This window comes from Glycine max, chromosome 10 (assembly GCF_000004515.6).
Source record: "Glycine max cultivar Williams 82 chromosome 10, Glycine_max_v4.0, whole genome shotgun sequence".
In the NCBI taxonomy this organism is placed as follows: Eukaryota; Viridiplantae; Streptophyta; class Magnoliopsida; order Fabales; family Fabaceae; genus Glycine; species Glycine max.
The window spans coordinates 28,438,365-28,454,572 of NC_038246.2; the positions used below are offsets into that span (position 1 = coordinate 28,438,365).

At 34.5% G+C, this 16,208-nt stretch overlaps 1 protein-coding gene and 2 long non-coding RNA genes across 3 annotated transcripts in view; 1 reads left to right on the forward strand and 2 right to left on the reverse strand.

Moving 5' to 3' along the window:
- Positions 1-7,889: 7,889 nt before the first annotated feature.
- LOC100789320 (heat shock protein 81-1-like) lies at positions 7,890-8,576 on the reverse strand. The gene has a single exon (XM_003537165.1). The coding sequence runs from the start codon at positions 8,574-8,576 to the stop codon at positions 7,890-7,892; it is 687 nt and encodes a 228-aa protein (XP_003537213.1).
- A 2,941-nt stretch (positions 8,577-11,517) lies between these two features.
- On the forward strand, positions 11,518-13,460 carry LOC106794982 (uncharacterized). Its single transcript, XR_001383133.3, has 3 exons — positions 11,518-11,775; positions 12,136-12,238; positions 12,426-13,460. It is a non-coding gene; the product is annotated as an uncharacterized lncRNA (long non-coding RNA).
- A 629-nt stretch (positions 13,461-14,089) lies between these two features.
- The window catches only part of LOC121172864 (uncharacterized), a 5,526-nt gene continuing 3,407 nt past the window's right edge, over positions 14,090-16,208 (reverse strand). The window contains exon 2 of the long non-coding RNA XR_005886571.1: positions 14,090-14,315. This is a non-coding gene — a long non-coding RNA (uncharacterized lncRNA). The remainder of the gene's footprint in view (positions 14,316-16,208) is intronic.

The following is a 16,208-nucleotide window of genomic DNA, read 5'->3' on the forward strand; positions in this document are numbered from 1 at the left end:
TGTTGATGGTTACATTGCATTTGCATGGTTTTGGATTTATCACATTATTCATTTAGAACTGGTAGTTCTATCCAATTTTATGGCAAGGATTTCTGACAAGATTAAGTCTATTGATGGGTCAAGAGAGATGCTTAAGCTTGCGGTGAGAGTCACGGATCTTTGGTTCGTTGGGACTCCCAACAAGTCTGAGCAAACGAAAATGGTTATTGTTGATTCTGAGGTATGTTTTTTGTTGTTTATTTGGTTGTTGGATTGTTGTTCATATGATCGATTGATTATATAGTTTTCATATTACAGGGTGATCAAATTCATGCTGTTTGTAAAGCGGACCAGCTAAAGTCTTGGAAAGCTGATTTGAAGGAAAATTCCACTTATGTTATGCATAATTTCAAAGTGGTGAAGAATGATAGTCAATTTAGAGTGTGTGAACATGAGTACAAGTTAGTTTTTATTAGAGTGACTGTTGTTAGAGAAGTTGATTTGCATGAACTGCCTTTTAAGGAATTTAGATTTGTTGAAATTGGAAATGTCGTTGCTAGGAATTTTGTGGCTGGCCTGTTGGTTGGTGAACCCAGTCACAATTTGTGCTCTCATTTTGATCATAACTTTTTTTCTTTTTTCAATGACCTGTTTTTATTTTCTAGTGTTTTAAGATATTATTGGGGTCGTTGATCAGGTGCTCTTTCGGCATGTCTCATCAAAAAATACCAGGGTTGTTTTTAGAATGAAGGATTTGAGGTTATGGTTTACAACAATTTTTTCCCCCTCCTATATATATTTGGTTATTGCCAGTTTATATTGTCAAGGATTTTATTTGCCATGCTGGATGATGGTTATCTGTATTTGATCCTTATGAAGTAATAGATTTAATGTTGTTTCTTTGCTGTAGTGATGAAGTTTTATCTTGCACACTTTGGGAAAATTACTGTATGTAGTTCTTAGCCTATTTGAATGAATGTGGGAATGATGGGCCGATCATTATTATTTTGACACATGCCAGAATAAAAGATGCGCAGGGTAAGTGTGATGTTGTCTTTACTGATTTGGGTGCTGATTAGATAACTTTTCGTGTTGGTTTTTTTCACACTTACAAGAAGTTATCTAGCTTCAGTGAGCAATTCGTTCAAGGCCTCAAAATTATTAATTAATGAACATGTATTGGAAATCCAGGAATTTAGAGAGAGGTATTTTGGTTATCGCCTTTACTCTGTGCCTGTTAAATTGGAGTATTAACTATGTTGAGTGTTTTCTGTTGGTTTTTCCTATTTATTTGATTGCCATAGGCTTTTAGATTCAGGTGTTGAGGTCAGTCCAGTTTTTCCACCTGGCGATCAAGGAAGTTCACAACTTTCAAGGGCAAGCAAGCTATCATCAAAGGATGCATTTCTTTCAAAAGCTAAAGCCAAAACTATTTCTGAGATCAATGACATTTCTGAGGTAGTCCTGTTATTTGTGTTTATTGTGTATTCATTGCAATTAAAAGTCCAATTTGTCTAGATGTGTTCAAATCAACATATTATGCCTAATGTTTGGTGTTTATTTAATGCTGGCATTTCATGGTTGGCAATTTGATTGTTATGGTTTTCTGTCAGGATGTTGTTTGTGTTACGGTGGGCACTATTAGCAAAATAGTCATGGATAATCATTCATGGTGTTATCCAGCTTGCATTCAATGTCATAGAAAAACTGACATCCAAACAGGACCATTCACATGCGGATGTGGCAAAGATAATGATCAGCCTGTTCTAAGGTAATTGGACTTTTAGTGCATCAGCATGTTTTTATTCAGGATTTTGTATTTGACTGGTATGTACATTGGTAGGTATAGAGTTGAAGTAATGGTTTGCCAAAACAATGACAGTAGCAAGTTTTTGCACTGGGACCGTGAATGTGCTGAATTGATTGGTCAAATAGCGGATGAAGTGAATAGGGTCAAGATTGAAGTATGTTCGTGTGTTATCATATACTGCTTCTTATTTTATGTACTATATTTTGTTCTTTTGGTTGTAGCTGGTGATTGGTGGATTTGTCTTCTTTCTGGCAGGATGGTGATGTTGATTTGAATGCTTCTCATCAAGTATTTGATAGGTTGTTGGGTTATGTGTTTGCTTTTAAGGTCAGGATTCAATCAAAATTCAGGAATGCCATTGTTCTTAGATACTCAAATGAATTAGATTTGATCAATGTTGTGCTCAACATGCTGGCTGATACTGAGGTGTTGTTTTCTAATGTCTATTTTAGTTGTTGCCATAGCGATATGATGCATGAGTTTTACTATTGTCAACTTATATATGATACAGGCATGTTCCAAAATAGATGCTTCGAACGTTGATTGCAATAATGCTATGCATCCTGAATGTGTAAGTTAACACTGTTGTCATGAGTGTTGGTCTGTTACATTGTTTTGCGGCAGAATGCACAAATAAACTTGGTCTGGAATTTGGATATATTTTATTTACCGATTTATCTTTTATGCAGCAATCTATGTTTGTGACAGCAGACCATGATCCAATTGCAGGATTCCCTTTAATGCCCAAAAAATGCCTATCATCTGATGAAGTTGATGATGAGTTAGGAAGCTCCCAGATTTCCCCAGCCCAACTATCGTCTAACAAATTAATAAGACATTCTGATAAGAGTGAATTTAGCTGATTCTAGATTGTTTTGGCTGTCTTTTCACGGTGCTATTATAATATTGTGGAATTAAGCAAACAATTATGTAGTTTTTCTTATGACTACCTCTGACAATTCCTCTGACATTTCTTTACACCATGCTGATGTTTTGGCCATTTGAAAATCCATTTTTTTGGATTCATGCTATTTTGTCTCTTGATACTGTACATTTTTGTCTTTTATATTCTGTCAGTTCTGAAGCTAACTATGACTTATTTTTAACAGCTTACAATTTACTCAATTATGAGCAATTAAAGCTAAGCAATTGTCTGTTACGGTGTTTTTTTGTGAAGCTTTTAGATGTCTTAAATTGACAATTGCATGTATCATCTGTTGCTACCGTAATATTAGAAGTTTTCTTATATTAGACGTGCCACTAAAAACAACTCATTTATTCAATATTAATGATTTGGTTACCCTCGATACAATTGGACTGCTTTTGATGATACAATTGATGATTTATATGCTTCTTACAAATTGATGTATGAATTAGACTAAATCTTAAAAACAGTGAAGGAGATAAATTGATGTACAAATTAGATCAAATGTTAAAAACAGTGAAGGAGAAAAATTGAAAGCCACATTGGCGACTATATTGATAGTCCATACTCTCACGTTCTGAATTTGTTTCTGGCTAAACTATTTGCTGAATTCCATTCCCATCTGAATTGCATGAAAATAACAACAACAAAAAAGCAGATGAATAAAATAGAATCGCCAGGATTCTCTTAAATTTTTAGTTCCAGTTTTGGTTCTGGATCCACGTGCTCTTTAAATTAATACAACTTTCTATACTGACATCATATTTCCTCATCTAGAATGTGTTTGACATGAATGTTATCATCCATATCAGTAAAAAAATCTCTCTAGATATAAGTGCAATCATTCCCACATACTCCATTTTTTCAGCTATCACTGCTTGCCTAAAATCATGTGTTGTACATTTCAATTGTCATTTTTAAGTTAATTGATGGCTTACGCAAGTATAATACCGATTTTAACTAGAGCAAACGAGAACTATATAAAACAAGTCTAATCTATGGACAAAACAAATCAAAAAATAATTTGTGGTGTGCCAGACAAGCAATATATAAAGAATTGATGCCCATCTCTGATATAAGGTTTAGTAAACTTCTTTGTTGCATCTTTTGTTAGATATTGTCCAAATAAAATATATAAGATAGAAATTTGACATTTCAAGTTGAACAGGCAATCTAACAGATTTAAGCGTACAAATAAAACAAATTTGTGTTGCTGAATGGAAAGTTCATTACTATATATACAATATCTTTGATTGCAAGCTTAGTAGCAGTTGCAGAAGTCAATGTTTGTGCTAATGACTATCATCATTTATATCTTACCTATTTTGAATTATGGCCTTGGTTTGTGTGTCTAGATTGGCACCAGACTCCTACATACACAATATCTTTCATTACAAGCTTAGCAGTAGTCCCAAAACCCAATGTTTATGCGCAACCAAGTGTCATGATTTCTATATTACCAATTTTGCTAGTTTTTAATGTTGAATCATAGTTTTGCTCTCTCATCTGGCATTCATCTCATATTGTAAACTTATTCCGCGTCGTCCAGATTTAAAACAAACTTCTCTTACTTTATTTCAAAATCATTCTTTTGTTTACCTTACAACTCACTCAACTCTATCATTACCCTTTTTCAATATGCAGAATTACCAACATGCAAACAAATCTAATCCAGCAAATGGCAGCATCAATAGGCAAGCTATGATCCAGAAGCAGCGAGATGCCTCATCTCCCATTTCTTTCATATTCTAAATTGATTGTACCTTCTGCATATTTAAAACAAGCATTTGGTCCTTGATTTCAACATGAATGTACTGTTTGGCTTATGATTCACTCAATTCTGCCTTTAGCCATTTTCAACATGCAGAACTATCAACATGCAAAGAGATCTAATTCTGCAAAAGCCAGGATCAATAGGAAACGTATCATGTAGTAGAAACGACATCTTCATGCTCAGTCATCTTCACAACCAACAATTAACTGCACTTCAGAATATGATAGTGAGACATCTGATATAGCATGTTCTGCAAGAAATAAATTTACTAAGCTTGCTTAATCACATTTTTTTTTGTTTCCTCTCTATTTTTTAGTCATTGCGTCTGATTCTTCAGAAAGTGTAAATTCTGAATCCACACAAGGTACTGCAAAAAGAATGTTTCATGCTCTTTTTTGCTATGGTTCAGGCTCTAATTTTTTAGGCTCTAATTTTTTAACTGCCTATGAGGATTGTCAATCTCCAACTAATCAACCTGTAATCAACACTGAAGGTAATAACTATAATTCTGATTTATAATTTCATATATCAGTGCACATGCTCTTAAATTAATATTCACAATTGTTATCATCATATTGTACTATGGTATTAAACAATTTCACGATATTCTGATCTTGGTGATCAACTTATGCAATGTAAATATTGTAATGCACAAATGTGGTATGATGAAAGAATATCAAAAGATAAAAATTATGGGAGTCCAAGGTTCAGCTTATGTTGTGGAGATGGCAAAGTTGAACTACCATTATTACAAAATCCACCCCAATATCTCCAACAACTTCTGTTTGATGATAATACAATTGATAGTAAAAATTATCAACATAACTTACGAGCATACAACATGATGTTTGCCTTTACTTCTGCTGGTATTAAGCTAGACAAAACAATTAATGATTCAAGAGGACCTCCTACAATTAGAATACAGGGCCAACCATGCCACAGAATAGGCAGTCTATTACCAATGCCTGGCAAAAACCCAAATTTGCACAGTTATATATCTTTGACACAGAAAATGAAGTGCAAAATAGAATTAATGCCATGAGGTAGAAGTTCCTTTATTTCTATTACTGAGAAAATTATTCATTCACCCACAATACTTTGTTGCAGTTATGAATATCTTTTAATATTGTTTTTTTCAGTTAATATTCTGGAATTCAGGGCCATATTGTCTCAAGTTTAACTCACATGCTAGATGAACACAATTCTCTTGCTAAAAGTTTTAGAATGGCCAGGGATAGATTGGCAGATGATGAAGCCAATAATATCAAATTGCAACTGATAGTTGCTCGGGGAAAAGATGGTCATGTATATAATATGCCAAATGTTCCCAAAATTGCTGCACTTATTGTTGGCAATTTTCATCCAGGTTCAAAAAGAGATATTATTGTTGAAACTCAAAATGGAGAATTACAAAGAATCCATGAACTACATCCTAGCTATCTATCACTACAGTACCCTCTACTCTTTCCTTATGGAGAAGATGGATATAGAGCTGACATACTTCACTATTCTACTTCATCCAACAATAAAAGAAAGTGAAATCGTCTGACAATGAGAGAGTGGTTTGCTTATAGACTTCATTCCAGGTCAAATGAAGCAGAGACTTTATTGCATTCTCAAAAATTATTTCAACAATTCGTTGTTGAAGGTTATACCATGGTTGAATCTGCAAGACTTAGCTACATCAGAAACAACCAAAAGAAACTTAGAGTTGACAAGTATTGTTGCTTACAAAATTCATTGGATACTGGAATAGCTAAAGGCTTAACCAAAGGGAAAATAGTCATCTTACCTTCAATGTTTGTTGGGAGCCCATGTTATATGGATCAACTTTACTTTGATGGTATGGCAATATGCAGTCATGTTGGTTTCCCAAATCTTTTTATTACTCTAACTAGTAATCCAAATTGGCCTGAAATTCGTAGATTACTTTCACCTTTGAATCTCAAACCAACAGACAGACCAGACATTGTATCATGAATTTTCAGATTGAAATATGAACAAATGCTCTCAGACTTAACAAAGGGTCAGTTACTCGGAAAAGTAGTTGCATGTAAGTTGACTATAATTTTTATTCTTAAACTCAAATATAAGTTTATGATTTTCCCACTTTTCTTTATTCTATAATACAAATATTAATTTCTAAAATCTTACTATTTGGCTGATACTCTTACAGATATGAAACACAAAATTATACTTTCCATATTAACACTATCATTTACCAATCGCAGATATGCATACTATAGAATTCCAAAAGTGAGGACTTCCTCACGTCCATTTATTGTTATTTCTACACCTAGACAATAAATATCCATCTTCAACTGACATTAACCAGATAATATCAGCAGAAATACTTTGCCATGAAGATAACCCAGAACTGTACAGATTGGTGCAAAACCATAGATACATGGCCCATGTGGAATTTTACAACCTAACTCTCCATGTATGAAAGAAGGCAAATGCAGTCGTTTTTATCCTAAACAATTTTAGCCTCAGACTCTTTTGGATTCAAATGGTTACCCAGTCTATCATAGAAGAAACAATGGTCATTCAATTTCAAAGAATGATGTTATCATTGATAATAGATACATAGTACCTTAAAATCCAAAATTACTGAAAAAATATCAGGCACATATAAATATTGAATGGTGTAACCAAAGTACTTCAATCAAATATTTATTTAAATACATAAACAAAGGCTATGACAGAGTGACTACTGTTATGGTTTGTAATAGCAATGACACAGCTCAAAATGTTAACATTCAAAATGAAGAAGTTAAAGAATATCTAGATTGCAAGTAATTTTATCTTAACCTGCATAATTTATTTGCTCACTATTACTTTTACTGATCAATCTATATGGCAGATACATTTCTCCCTGTGAAGCTGCTTGGAGAATATTTGCTTTTCCAATCCACGGGAGAAAGCCTGCTATTGAGAGATTGTATTTTCATCTTCCAGATCAACACAGTGTTCTTTATGAAGATCATGATGATATAGATAATGTTCTATCCAAGCCAACTATTTCATATTCAAAGTTTCTAGCTTGGATGAACACCAATAAATGTTTTGCTGAAGGCAGGAGTCTTACTTATTCACAATTCGTGTCAAAGTTTGTATACAATAAAAGAAACAGATCATGGCAACTCAGAAAAAATGATATACCATTGGAAGACTCATATGGGTGCCACCAACCACAGGAGAATTGTTTTATTTAAGAATGATGCTTGGTAGCTGCAAAGGACCTACTTCATTTGAGGATATCAAAACTGTTGCAAATATCCAATATGCAACATATAGAGAAGCATGTTTTGCCATGGGTTTTTTACAAGGTGCAGAACTGTGGTGACCTAATACATGCTAACCAAGTTGAATTACGAAGCCAAAGATCTGGCTAACTGCTAGGTACCCTTGACAAAGCACTTGACAAAGCCCAAATACTCAGGAATCAACTCCTCACAATTGTCCATCATAAAGACACGGCGGACATAAAGCTTAATATTGTTAGGCTTCTTCCTTGTGTCAAAGAGGTCAAAAGGTGCCCTCTTAGGAACAAAGACGATAGCCTTAAACTCCAACTGTCCCTCACCTGAGAAGGGCTTGACAGCCAAATGCTCTTCCCAGTCATTGGTGAGACTCTTGTAGAAAGCAGAATACTCCTCCTTTGTGATCTCCTCATGCTTTCTCATCCAAATGGGCTTGTGCTTGTTCACCAAGGAGCATTCATGTGACACTTCCTTAATCTTCTTTTTCTTTTTTTCTTCCTTCTCCTTCTCTTCGTCAACATCCTCCACCTTACCCTCCTCATCATCAGAGATCTCCTTCTCGGTAGTTTTCTCAATCCAAAGAAAAATTGGGTAGCTAATGAACTCAGAATGCTTCTTGATCAAATCCTTCAAGCGACGCTCCTCAAGGTACTCAAGCTGATCTTCCTTGAGGTAGAGAGTGATCTTAGTACCCCTTCCAAGAACCTCACCAGTGTTATCCCTGGTGACAGTGAAAGAACCTCCAGCATCAGACTCCCAAACATATTGTTCATCATCATTGTGTTTGGTTGTAACAATGGGCCCCTCAAAGAGGTTGCACATGTATAAATCAGTTGTATGGATTTAGCTTGAAGGGCTTTAAATTTGGTTATAAGGATTTAAGGCAAAGCCTTTAGTCATAGGTCACATTTTTTTAACACCCATATGACTCTCATTTATGAATTATGATCCACATATAAAGTCAGAACAAAGATCTCAGAGCGCACCACAAAATAGACAAATTTTCTTTTTTAGTCTGAGAAAAAACAAAGTCCCTGCTGATCCAAATTTCACCAAACAAATGCAAAGACCAAGTACAAGGGGAAATCTAATGACATTATAGTAAAGCTATTTGAATTGCAAAATGCCCCAAACAGCTGCAAACCAAACAATATACTAGATGTATGTTTTTTTCCTAGAGCAATTAATCAAGCCCTTGACTTGGAGAAAATGACGTGTGGTATTGACATGCTTACGTGCCTCCATACCCCATGTTCTCCATAAATATCCAGAGTTTTCACATTCTAAGATCAAAATGACTTGTTTAGATGTTATTCCTTCTGGTTCGAGTAATAATAACGATGACAAATCTCTCCATGTTTTGTTTCATATTGATTTTCTTTTTTGCATTAAACAAAAAGGGGAACGAGCAACAACTTGAAGGTTGTACATTTAGGAACTAAATAATTCAAAATAGCTAGTAATAAGAGGGATTTTTTTTTGGAATTTTCTGAGCACCAATAGCGGCTACGCAAGAAGCTTGCACTTTGAGGGAAGGATATTTGCAGCTAATGAACAACTTTTTTAACTATTTGTCCTTCAGATTTGACTGTTTCTTTTTGCTAATATATAAATATAAATAGTATAAGGCTATGGCTTATGGACATGGTCTTTAGACCATGTTTTTACGCCATAGCCTGATACTATTGTGATTTACATATTAGCAAAAAGAAACAGTAAAGTCTGAAGGATAAATAGTTAAGAAAGTTGTTCATTAGCTGCAAATATCCTTCCCTCCTCAAGTGCAAGCTTCTTGCATAGCTGCTCTTGGTGCTCAGAAAATCCGAAAAACAAATCCCTCTTATTACTAGCTATTTTGAATTCTTTAGTTCCTGAATGTACAACCTTCAAATTGTTGCTCGTTCCCCTCTTTGTTTTCTGCAAAAAAGAAATTCAATATGAAACAAAACATGGAGAGAATTGTGATGGTTATTATTACTCGAACCAGAAGGAATAACATCTAAACAAGTCATTTAAATTGTTGGCCCTGCTCCCTAGTTTGTACTTAGTGGTCCTTACTAGAAAACATAGCATTTGTAGTTAATTTTTTTAGGTTTTGTAAAATTGTAGTTCGAAATTTTTATCTAGCAGAATTTCCTTTTCTTTTTAGTTTTTCTATGTACTTTTGTAAATCTAGGTTTGGTAATAAAAATATTTAAACTTCAAGAAAATACTAATATTTATATTATCAACATATTTGTACCAAACATTGCCCACAAGTTATAACAAAAATAATTATACTTCATGCTCAATTTAAAAAATAAAAGACATGTAAAATATAGATGTCTTTTGAAAACTTGAGACAAAAAATCATATATTTATTTGATCTAAACTTTTTTAAAATCTGACTTATTTTATATAAAAGAATTACATGATATAACTGTTATATATCTCTTTTTATTTGTTTTGTTTAGTTGGTGAATTTAAAGTCTTAATCTTTAGGAGTTAGTTTTATTGTTAACAGAATTAGGCTATGTGGTCAATCTAAAAAAACAGAATTAGGAACTTTAGGTCAAAGTTAGCATAGATGTCAGATATTCTGATTAGCATTTTCTTACAAATATTTGACTGTACTTGAATTTGTTATAACTTTAAAATATTTCATTGAAGCTTCATTGTAGGGTGTGGATCGCTAATTGTGTTACAATACGTAAACCACTGACAAAAGCATTGCTGAATTAAAATTGAATGAATGAATAAACCAACCACCGCACGTACTTACTTTCTAACTTCCCGTGTCTTATTCAGCCTAGTCTTTCCTCCCTTTCTTAAGAAAAATCTCTACATATTTGACAGTCATTAGTCAACTCAGTAGGACCTCCTCCAGGAACAAGTTTTGAATTTTTTATTATCTTCCTTGCTACAGACATGGCATCCTGTCACGGGAAAAACTTCTGAAAGCAATGATCAAATCCACAACCTCTGGGTAGAAATCAACACTTTACCTGGAGGTTTCTTTCAACTTAATTTAGGAGATCCTTGCTAGCACCCCTCAATAGTACACTGCAAGCCTTGGGGTCCTTGGTAGCACCCCTCAATAAATGCAAAAAACTCATCTCCAATCTTCTAAACTTCAAATAACCCAGCACCAGTACCAACATCAGACTCCTGTAATTCATCCGCTTTGTTCACAATAACAGCACCACATGCTTTGGCAATTCTATTATTATCAGTTTTTCTCAGCCTTCTGATTGCAGTAAGTCCATGGTTGCTGAGAAAATGCCATGCGAATTCACTAAGTCCTTTCTCTGTAATCACCAAATCTGGTTTAAACTTCAATATCTGCATGCAGAGCTCCTCAATGTATTCTTCTTCCATCCTCAACAAGAGACTCCAGTCTTCTTCTTCACAATAAAAAATACTTACCTTAGCTCTCTGTAAACAAAAAAATTAAAGTCACCAATCAAATTAATTAAGTAGTTAAAAAAACTCATGTATATACCTCCACAAATGGTAATTTCTCCCTTACTAAGTAAAAAAATATGTTTGAATTTTTCTTTTTAAAAAATGATGCAAAGTGGAACCAAACAGAGACTCCGATGAAAACAAAAGTAGGTGTGAACTTAAGTCTGAATATACAAAAATAAAGATTTCATAATTACAAAAAAACCATAAAAACCAATTGGCTTTGTAGAATTTTATTTCACTTGCAAATTGTATGATATGACAGTTGCTTATATAAACAACTTTGTCCCTCACTCTCTTTGTTTGCCACTTCATTACCACTCCTGCAATTCCACAAACCACAGGTTTTTTAACAATCAAATGTTATTCATAAATAAGCTCTTAAAATAAGTTAAGTTTAACATAATAAATATATGTTTTCCTCTTTTCCCTAATCCACGCTTCTCATTTATAGAGACTTAAGTGTTTAACTCATTGCAAGTATACCCTACTGATACAGAGCACAGGAAATCACCATTGGAAGATCACCTTAGTCTCTTCACCATTGGAAGATCACCTCAGTCTCTTTAATTCCAAGGTATGTATGCAATCACTCTCCTCTCTTTGAACTTGATAGACCAGATTGAAATGTTATATGGAATAGGTAAAAAAAAATTAAAAGCTATGAATTGATGCGTATTGTTGACTCCTTTTAAGATTGTTTGTACCAATCATGCTAAAAAATAAAAGACTGAATTTCTTTTTCACAAGGCTCTAATTTTAATCATGCTCCAAAGTTCAGACAAAAGTTTCATCTGCTCAAACCTACTTGTGATGGAGTTTCATCTGCTCAGACAAAAGGAATCTTATGTCATTCTTTTTGAACTTGTGGTGGCAGCAGCAATGGGCTTTATTTATTTATTTTCTGATTAGAGAATTAATTTGCTTGGTATTGTAGCCTGCTTCTGTTGGAATAAAGTTGCTGGCCCTGAAGTTCTTGGAAACGTTTGTATTTCTCTTTTCATCTGACATCGGTGATACTGAGAAATTAGCCACAAAAGGTACTGCTCTTCACATTTGATGAGTTGAATGTATACCCGAGTTTAATGATTTGAAATAGACTATTTGCTTTCTTACAACACAATATTTACCTAAAGTTCCTGGCTTCCAGCTCAGGATAGAAAATTGATTGTTTGGTTAATAATTATCTGTTCATACATTATAATGTTAACACTGATCCAAATACAGGAATTAGGCAAGCTGTTAATGTCGAATGGTTGGTTGGTGGTCACCCTCACCCTGTTCTTGATCCAGTGGTGCTCATATCAGATGCAAATAAGACTATTGGCATTCTATTAAATTTATTGCTGTTGGTTGGCAGTCTTCCAACTTGCTTGACTATTACTGTTGTAAATTGGTGAGTTTTATGTGGTATCAGCCAATGACCAGTGTTTGCATATTATTAGCATTCTGTGTATTCTCTTTTTCTGATAATAGATCCTGTGGAAATTGTCTGGTAGGCCACTCCTTGAATATGTGTAGTTGCAGTTGCATATAAATACTTGTTTTCCTTTATTGCCTGAATATTACTGTTGGCATAAAAGTAGGTGAATTGACATTTTATTTTATTTTACTTATTTGCATATGTTGTTTTTTTGTACTTCCTTTTAAACATTTTATTTTCTCTTTGTACTGAGATACTCTTTTAATAAAGGCAACAATGCAAGAATCATTTAACACTCATTTTTTAACTAACTAGAAGCATTTAATAGGGTGTATTTAATGTTCCTTAACCAATACCCTCGAGACACTAGTTAGCAAGACCCTTTTTTTAACTCATGGATAGATTTAAGAATATAGAGATCATGAGAGAAAGTGGCAAAAATTAAGGGAGAGATATTTGATATGAAAATAGAAGCTAAAACTTGTATTGAATTGAATGGATGATCTGAGATCTTAAACAGCATATATAGTAAGAGTCATCTTTCTAACGGTACAGAATCTATCAACACAATAACCAACTGAAAATAATAGCTAGCCTGTGTCAGTTGAAACAGACTCCAAACAGATAACTGGACTCAGTTGCATGTGCGTAGTGGATACTAACTACTCTGAAATTTGGTTGTTTCTTGACCAGTTTTTTCCATTGCCTTGTAAAATAGTAGAAATAACTATCCTGGTGCATAACAGGCTTGTTTTTAAAAACTGGCACTGTTTAGGTGTGTGTATTCTGGAACTTGAATGTAGTTTTTGGCTTAGTAATAATACGACATGCTTTAAACATTTGTTTCTCTCTCCTTTCTAATGGTACACACATTGAATTGATATTTGGTCTTTTGTTTAACTCTTTTTCTACTACCGACATCATCCTCACTATTGATACTATTCTCCTGCAGTTCTGCTGTTATGAAATTTACAATTAATGTTACTTAGAACTAGGTAAATAGCTAGGTTGCACTTCATAGGCTGGCCTATTTAATCTGCAGTCTGCACAAATTTTAACATGGTGAAATTCAACCCATTTAAATGTGGTCTTGTACAAGTTTGCCTGTTTAGTCTGCAAATTAATGAGTGTTGTTACTTTTGTTTGTATGCAAATTCATTTTTATGGCATACCTATATTATCTCGTTATAACAACAGTCAACAGACCATCAAAGTCCATTCACCAAAAAAAAAGACCATCAAAGTCCAAAGACAGTCTACAGGTAGGTAAGCTCTTACTACCAATTGTCCGATGTTTGAAAAAGTATTGTTTTTGACATGTGTGTGCGCCAATGATTTTCAGTAGTTTTAGAGTGGAGACTACGTACTTAGTGGTCTTGAATATAAATCTTTTAAAACTACTCTATAAATGTAGTGTGCCGTCCGAAGACACGGACAAGGAAAAACTCAAAGAAAAAGAATCATATGATTCGGTACATAACTTGGTAAACTTAAGCAAAATGAAATCCAATGCCACTGTAAATTGAAATAACCCTAAGGTGTGTTCGCTGCCCATCTTCGCAGGATAATAATGTGCACCACAAACATGAAATAAAAATCACTTCCATAACTTCCGCAATGACATGTTTTTTTCAGTCTCTTTTTTCATCACCTTGGCCACAGCCATCTCAAAATCCTCCTGAGTCACGTGTACCCTCCGCTCCCTCAATGCAAACATTCCAGCTTCGGTGCAAACAGCCTGCAAAGGCACAAAATTTGAGCGTTGGTCAGGCTATAAAATACTTAATAACACATTAAGTTAACATTTACAAACAAATTGCTCTGCATTTGCATTAGTATGAATACTTAAATTCATCACTGCCTACTGCCTACTTCCTACCACTATGATTTACAATTTACTTCATACAACATTCTGAAAAAATAATTCAGCCTTACTTCTTTTATTAAGTCATCAATTATACCAGCGTCACAGAATAAGCTCATATTATAATGGATTCTCTTGTGTCGAACATCTCAACTAGTTATTAACCCATTCATAAAAAAACTATCAATCTCAATAACAACAACAACAACAACAACGCCTTATCCCACTAGGTGGGGTCGGCTACATGGATCAACTTCCGCCATAATGTTCATTCAAGTACCATACTTCTATCCAAATCATTAAGTTCGAGATCCTTCTTGATAACCTCTCTTATAGTCTTTTTGGGTCTTCCTCTGCCTCAAATTGTTTGCCTTCTCTCCATCTGGTCTACTCTCCTCACTACAGAGTCTACCGGTCTTCTCTCTACATGCCCAAACCACCTAAGTCTATTTTCCACCATCTTCTCTACAATAGGCGCTACTCCAACCCTCTCTCTAATAGCTTCGTTTCTAATTTTATCCTGTCGAGTCTTACCACACATCCACCGCAACATCCTCATCTCCGCTACACCTACTTTAGTCTCATGTTGGTTCTTGACCGCCCAACATTCTGTTCCGTTCAAAATCGCCGGTCTTACCGCAGTCCGATAAAACTTTCCCTTTAGCTTGATCGGTACCTTTGCATCACATAACACCCCGATGCTTTTCTCCATTTCATCCATCCTGCTTGAATGCGATGATTCACATCCCCTTCAATTTCTCTATCATCCTGTATTACAGACCCAAGATATTTAAACCGTGTGACTTGAGGGATAATATGGTCTCCTATTTTCACCTCTGAGTTAGATACCCTCCTACTTTTGTTGAACTTACATTCCATATACTCCGATTTGCTTCTGCTTAGGCGAAAGCCATGTGTTTCTAGAGCTCGTCTCCAAGTTTCCAACCTCTCATTCAACTCCTCCCTCGACTCTCCAAAGAGGACTATGTCATCTGCAAAAAGCATGCATCTGCAAAAAAACTCCCAATCTCAATAGTAGTTTATTTTTGCCACTATGACTCCTTGTGTTGATACATCCATCTGTGCACACTAAACTAATTCTGTATTGTTTGTTTTGGTGCCTCAAGATTCGGCGTATACACTTTCATGAGACATACATCACTTGTTGAATGTAGTTGGTGCAACACTATTTTTTAATGGTGTCTCCTGATAATACAGAATTCAGTGCAGACTAGTTCTCAAGGGGAGTTTGTACTGCTTATTTCTTCTGCATCTTTTGCCTTCATTGCTAGTGCTCTCTTGGAACTTAAGTTTTATTTACTCCCAACTCCCAAAGTATCTTACATACATCACCCAGCTTCGGAGCTAGTTCTTTAACATTTTTAGTAACAAAACACTTTATTTGCCTCATGCCCAAATATAATATCTTGAACAATAATCCAGCATTTTAATGCTAGTTAAAACTGTCTAACTTTTATGGTCTTGTACAATATCTTGAACAATAATCCAGCATTTATAATATCTTGAACAAATTGCTCTGCATTTAACAATAATCCAGCATTTATAATATCTTGAACAATAATCTGCAAATTAATGACTGTCTTTAGACTTTGATGGTCTTGTACAAGTATGCCATAAAAATGATTTTCAATCTAACTTAAGTTTGGTTGAAGTTATTGATCTGACATTCTCAGTGCATGGAAGTTATAAATTAGGATGCTTG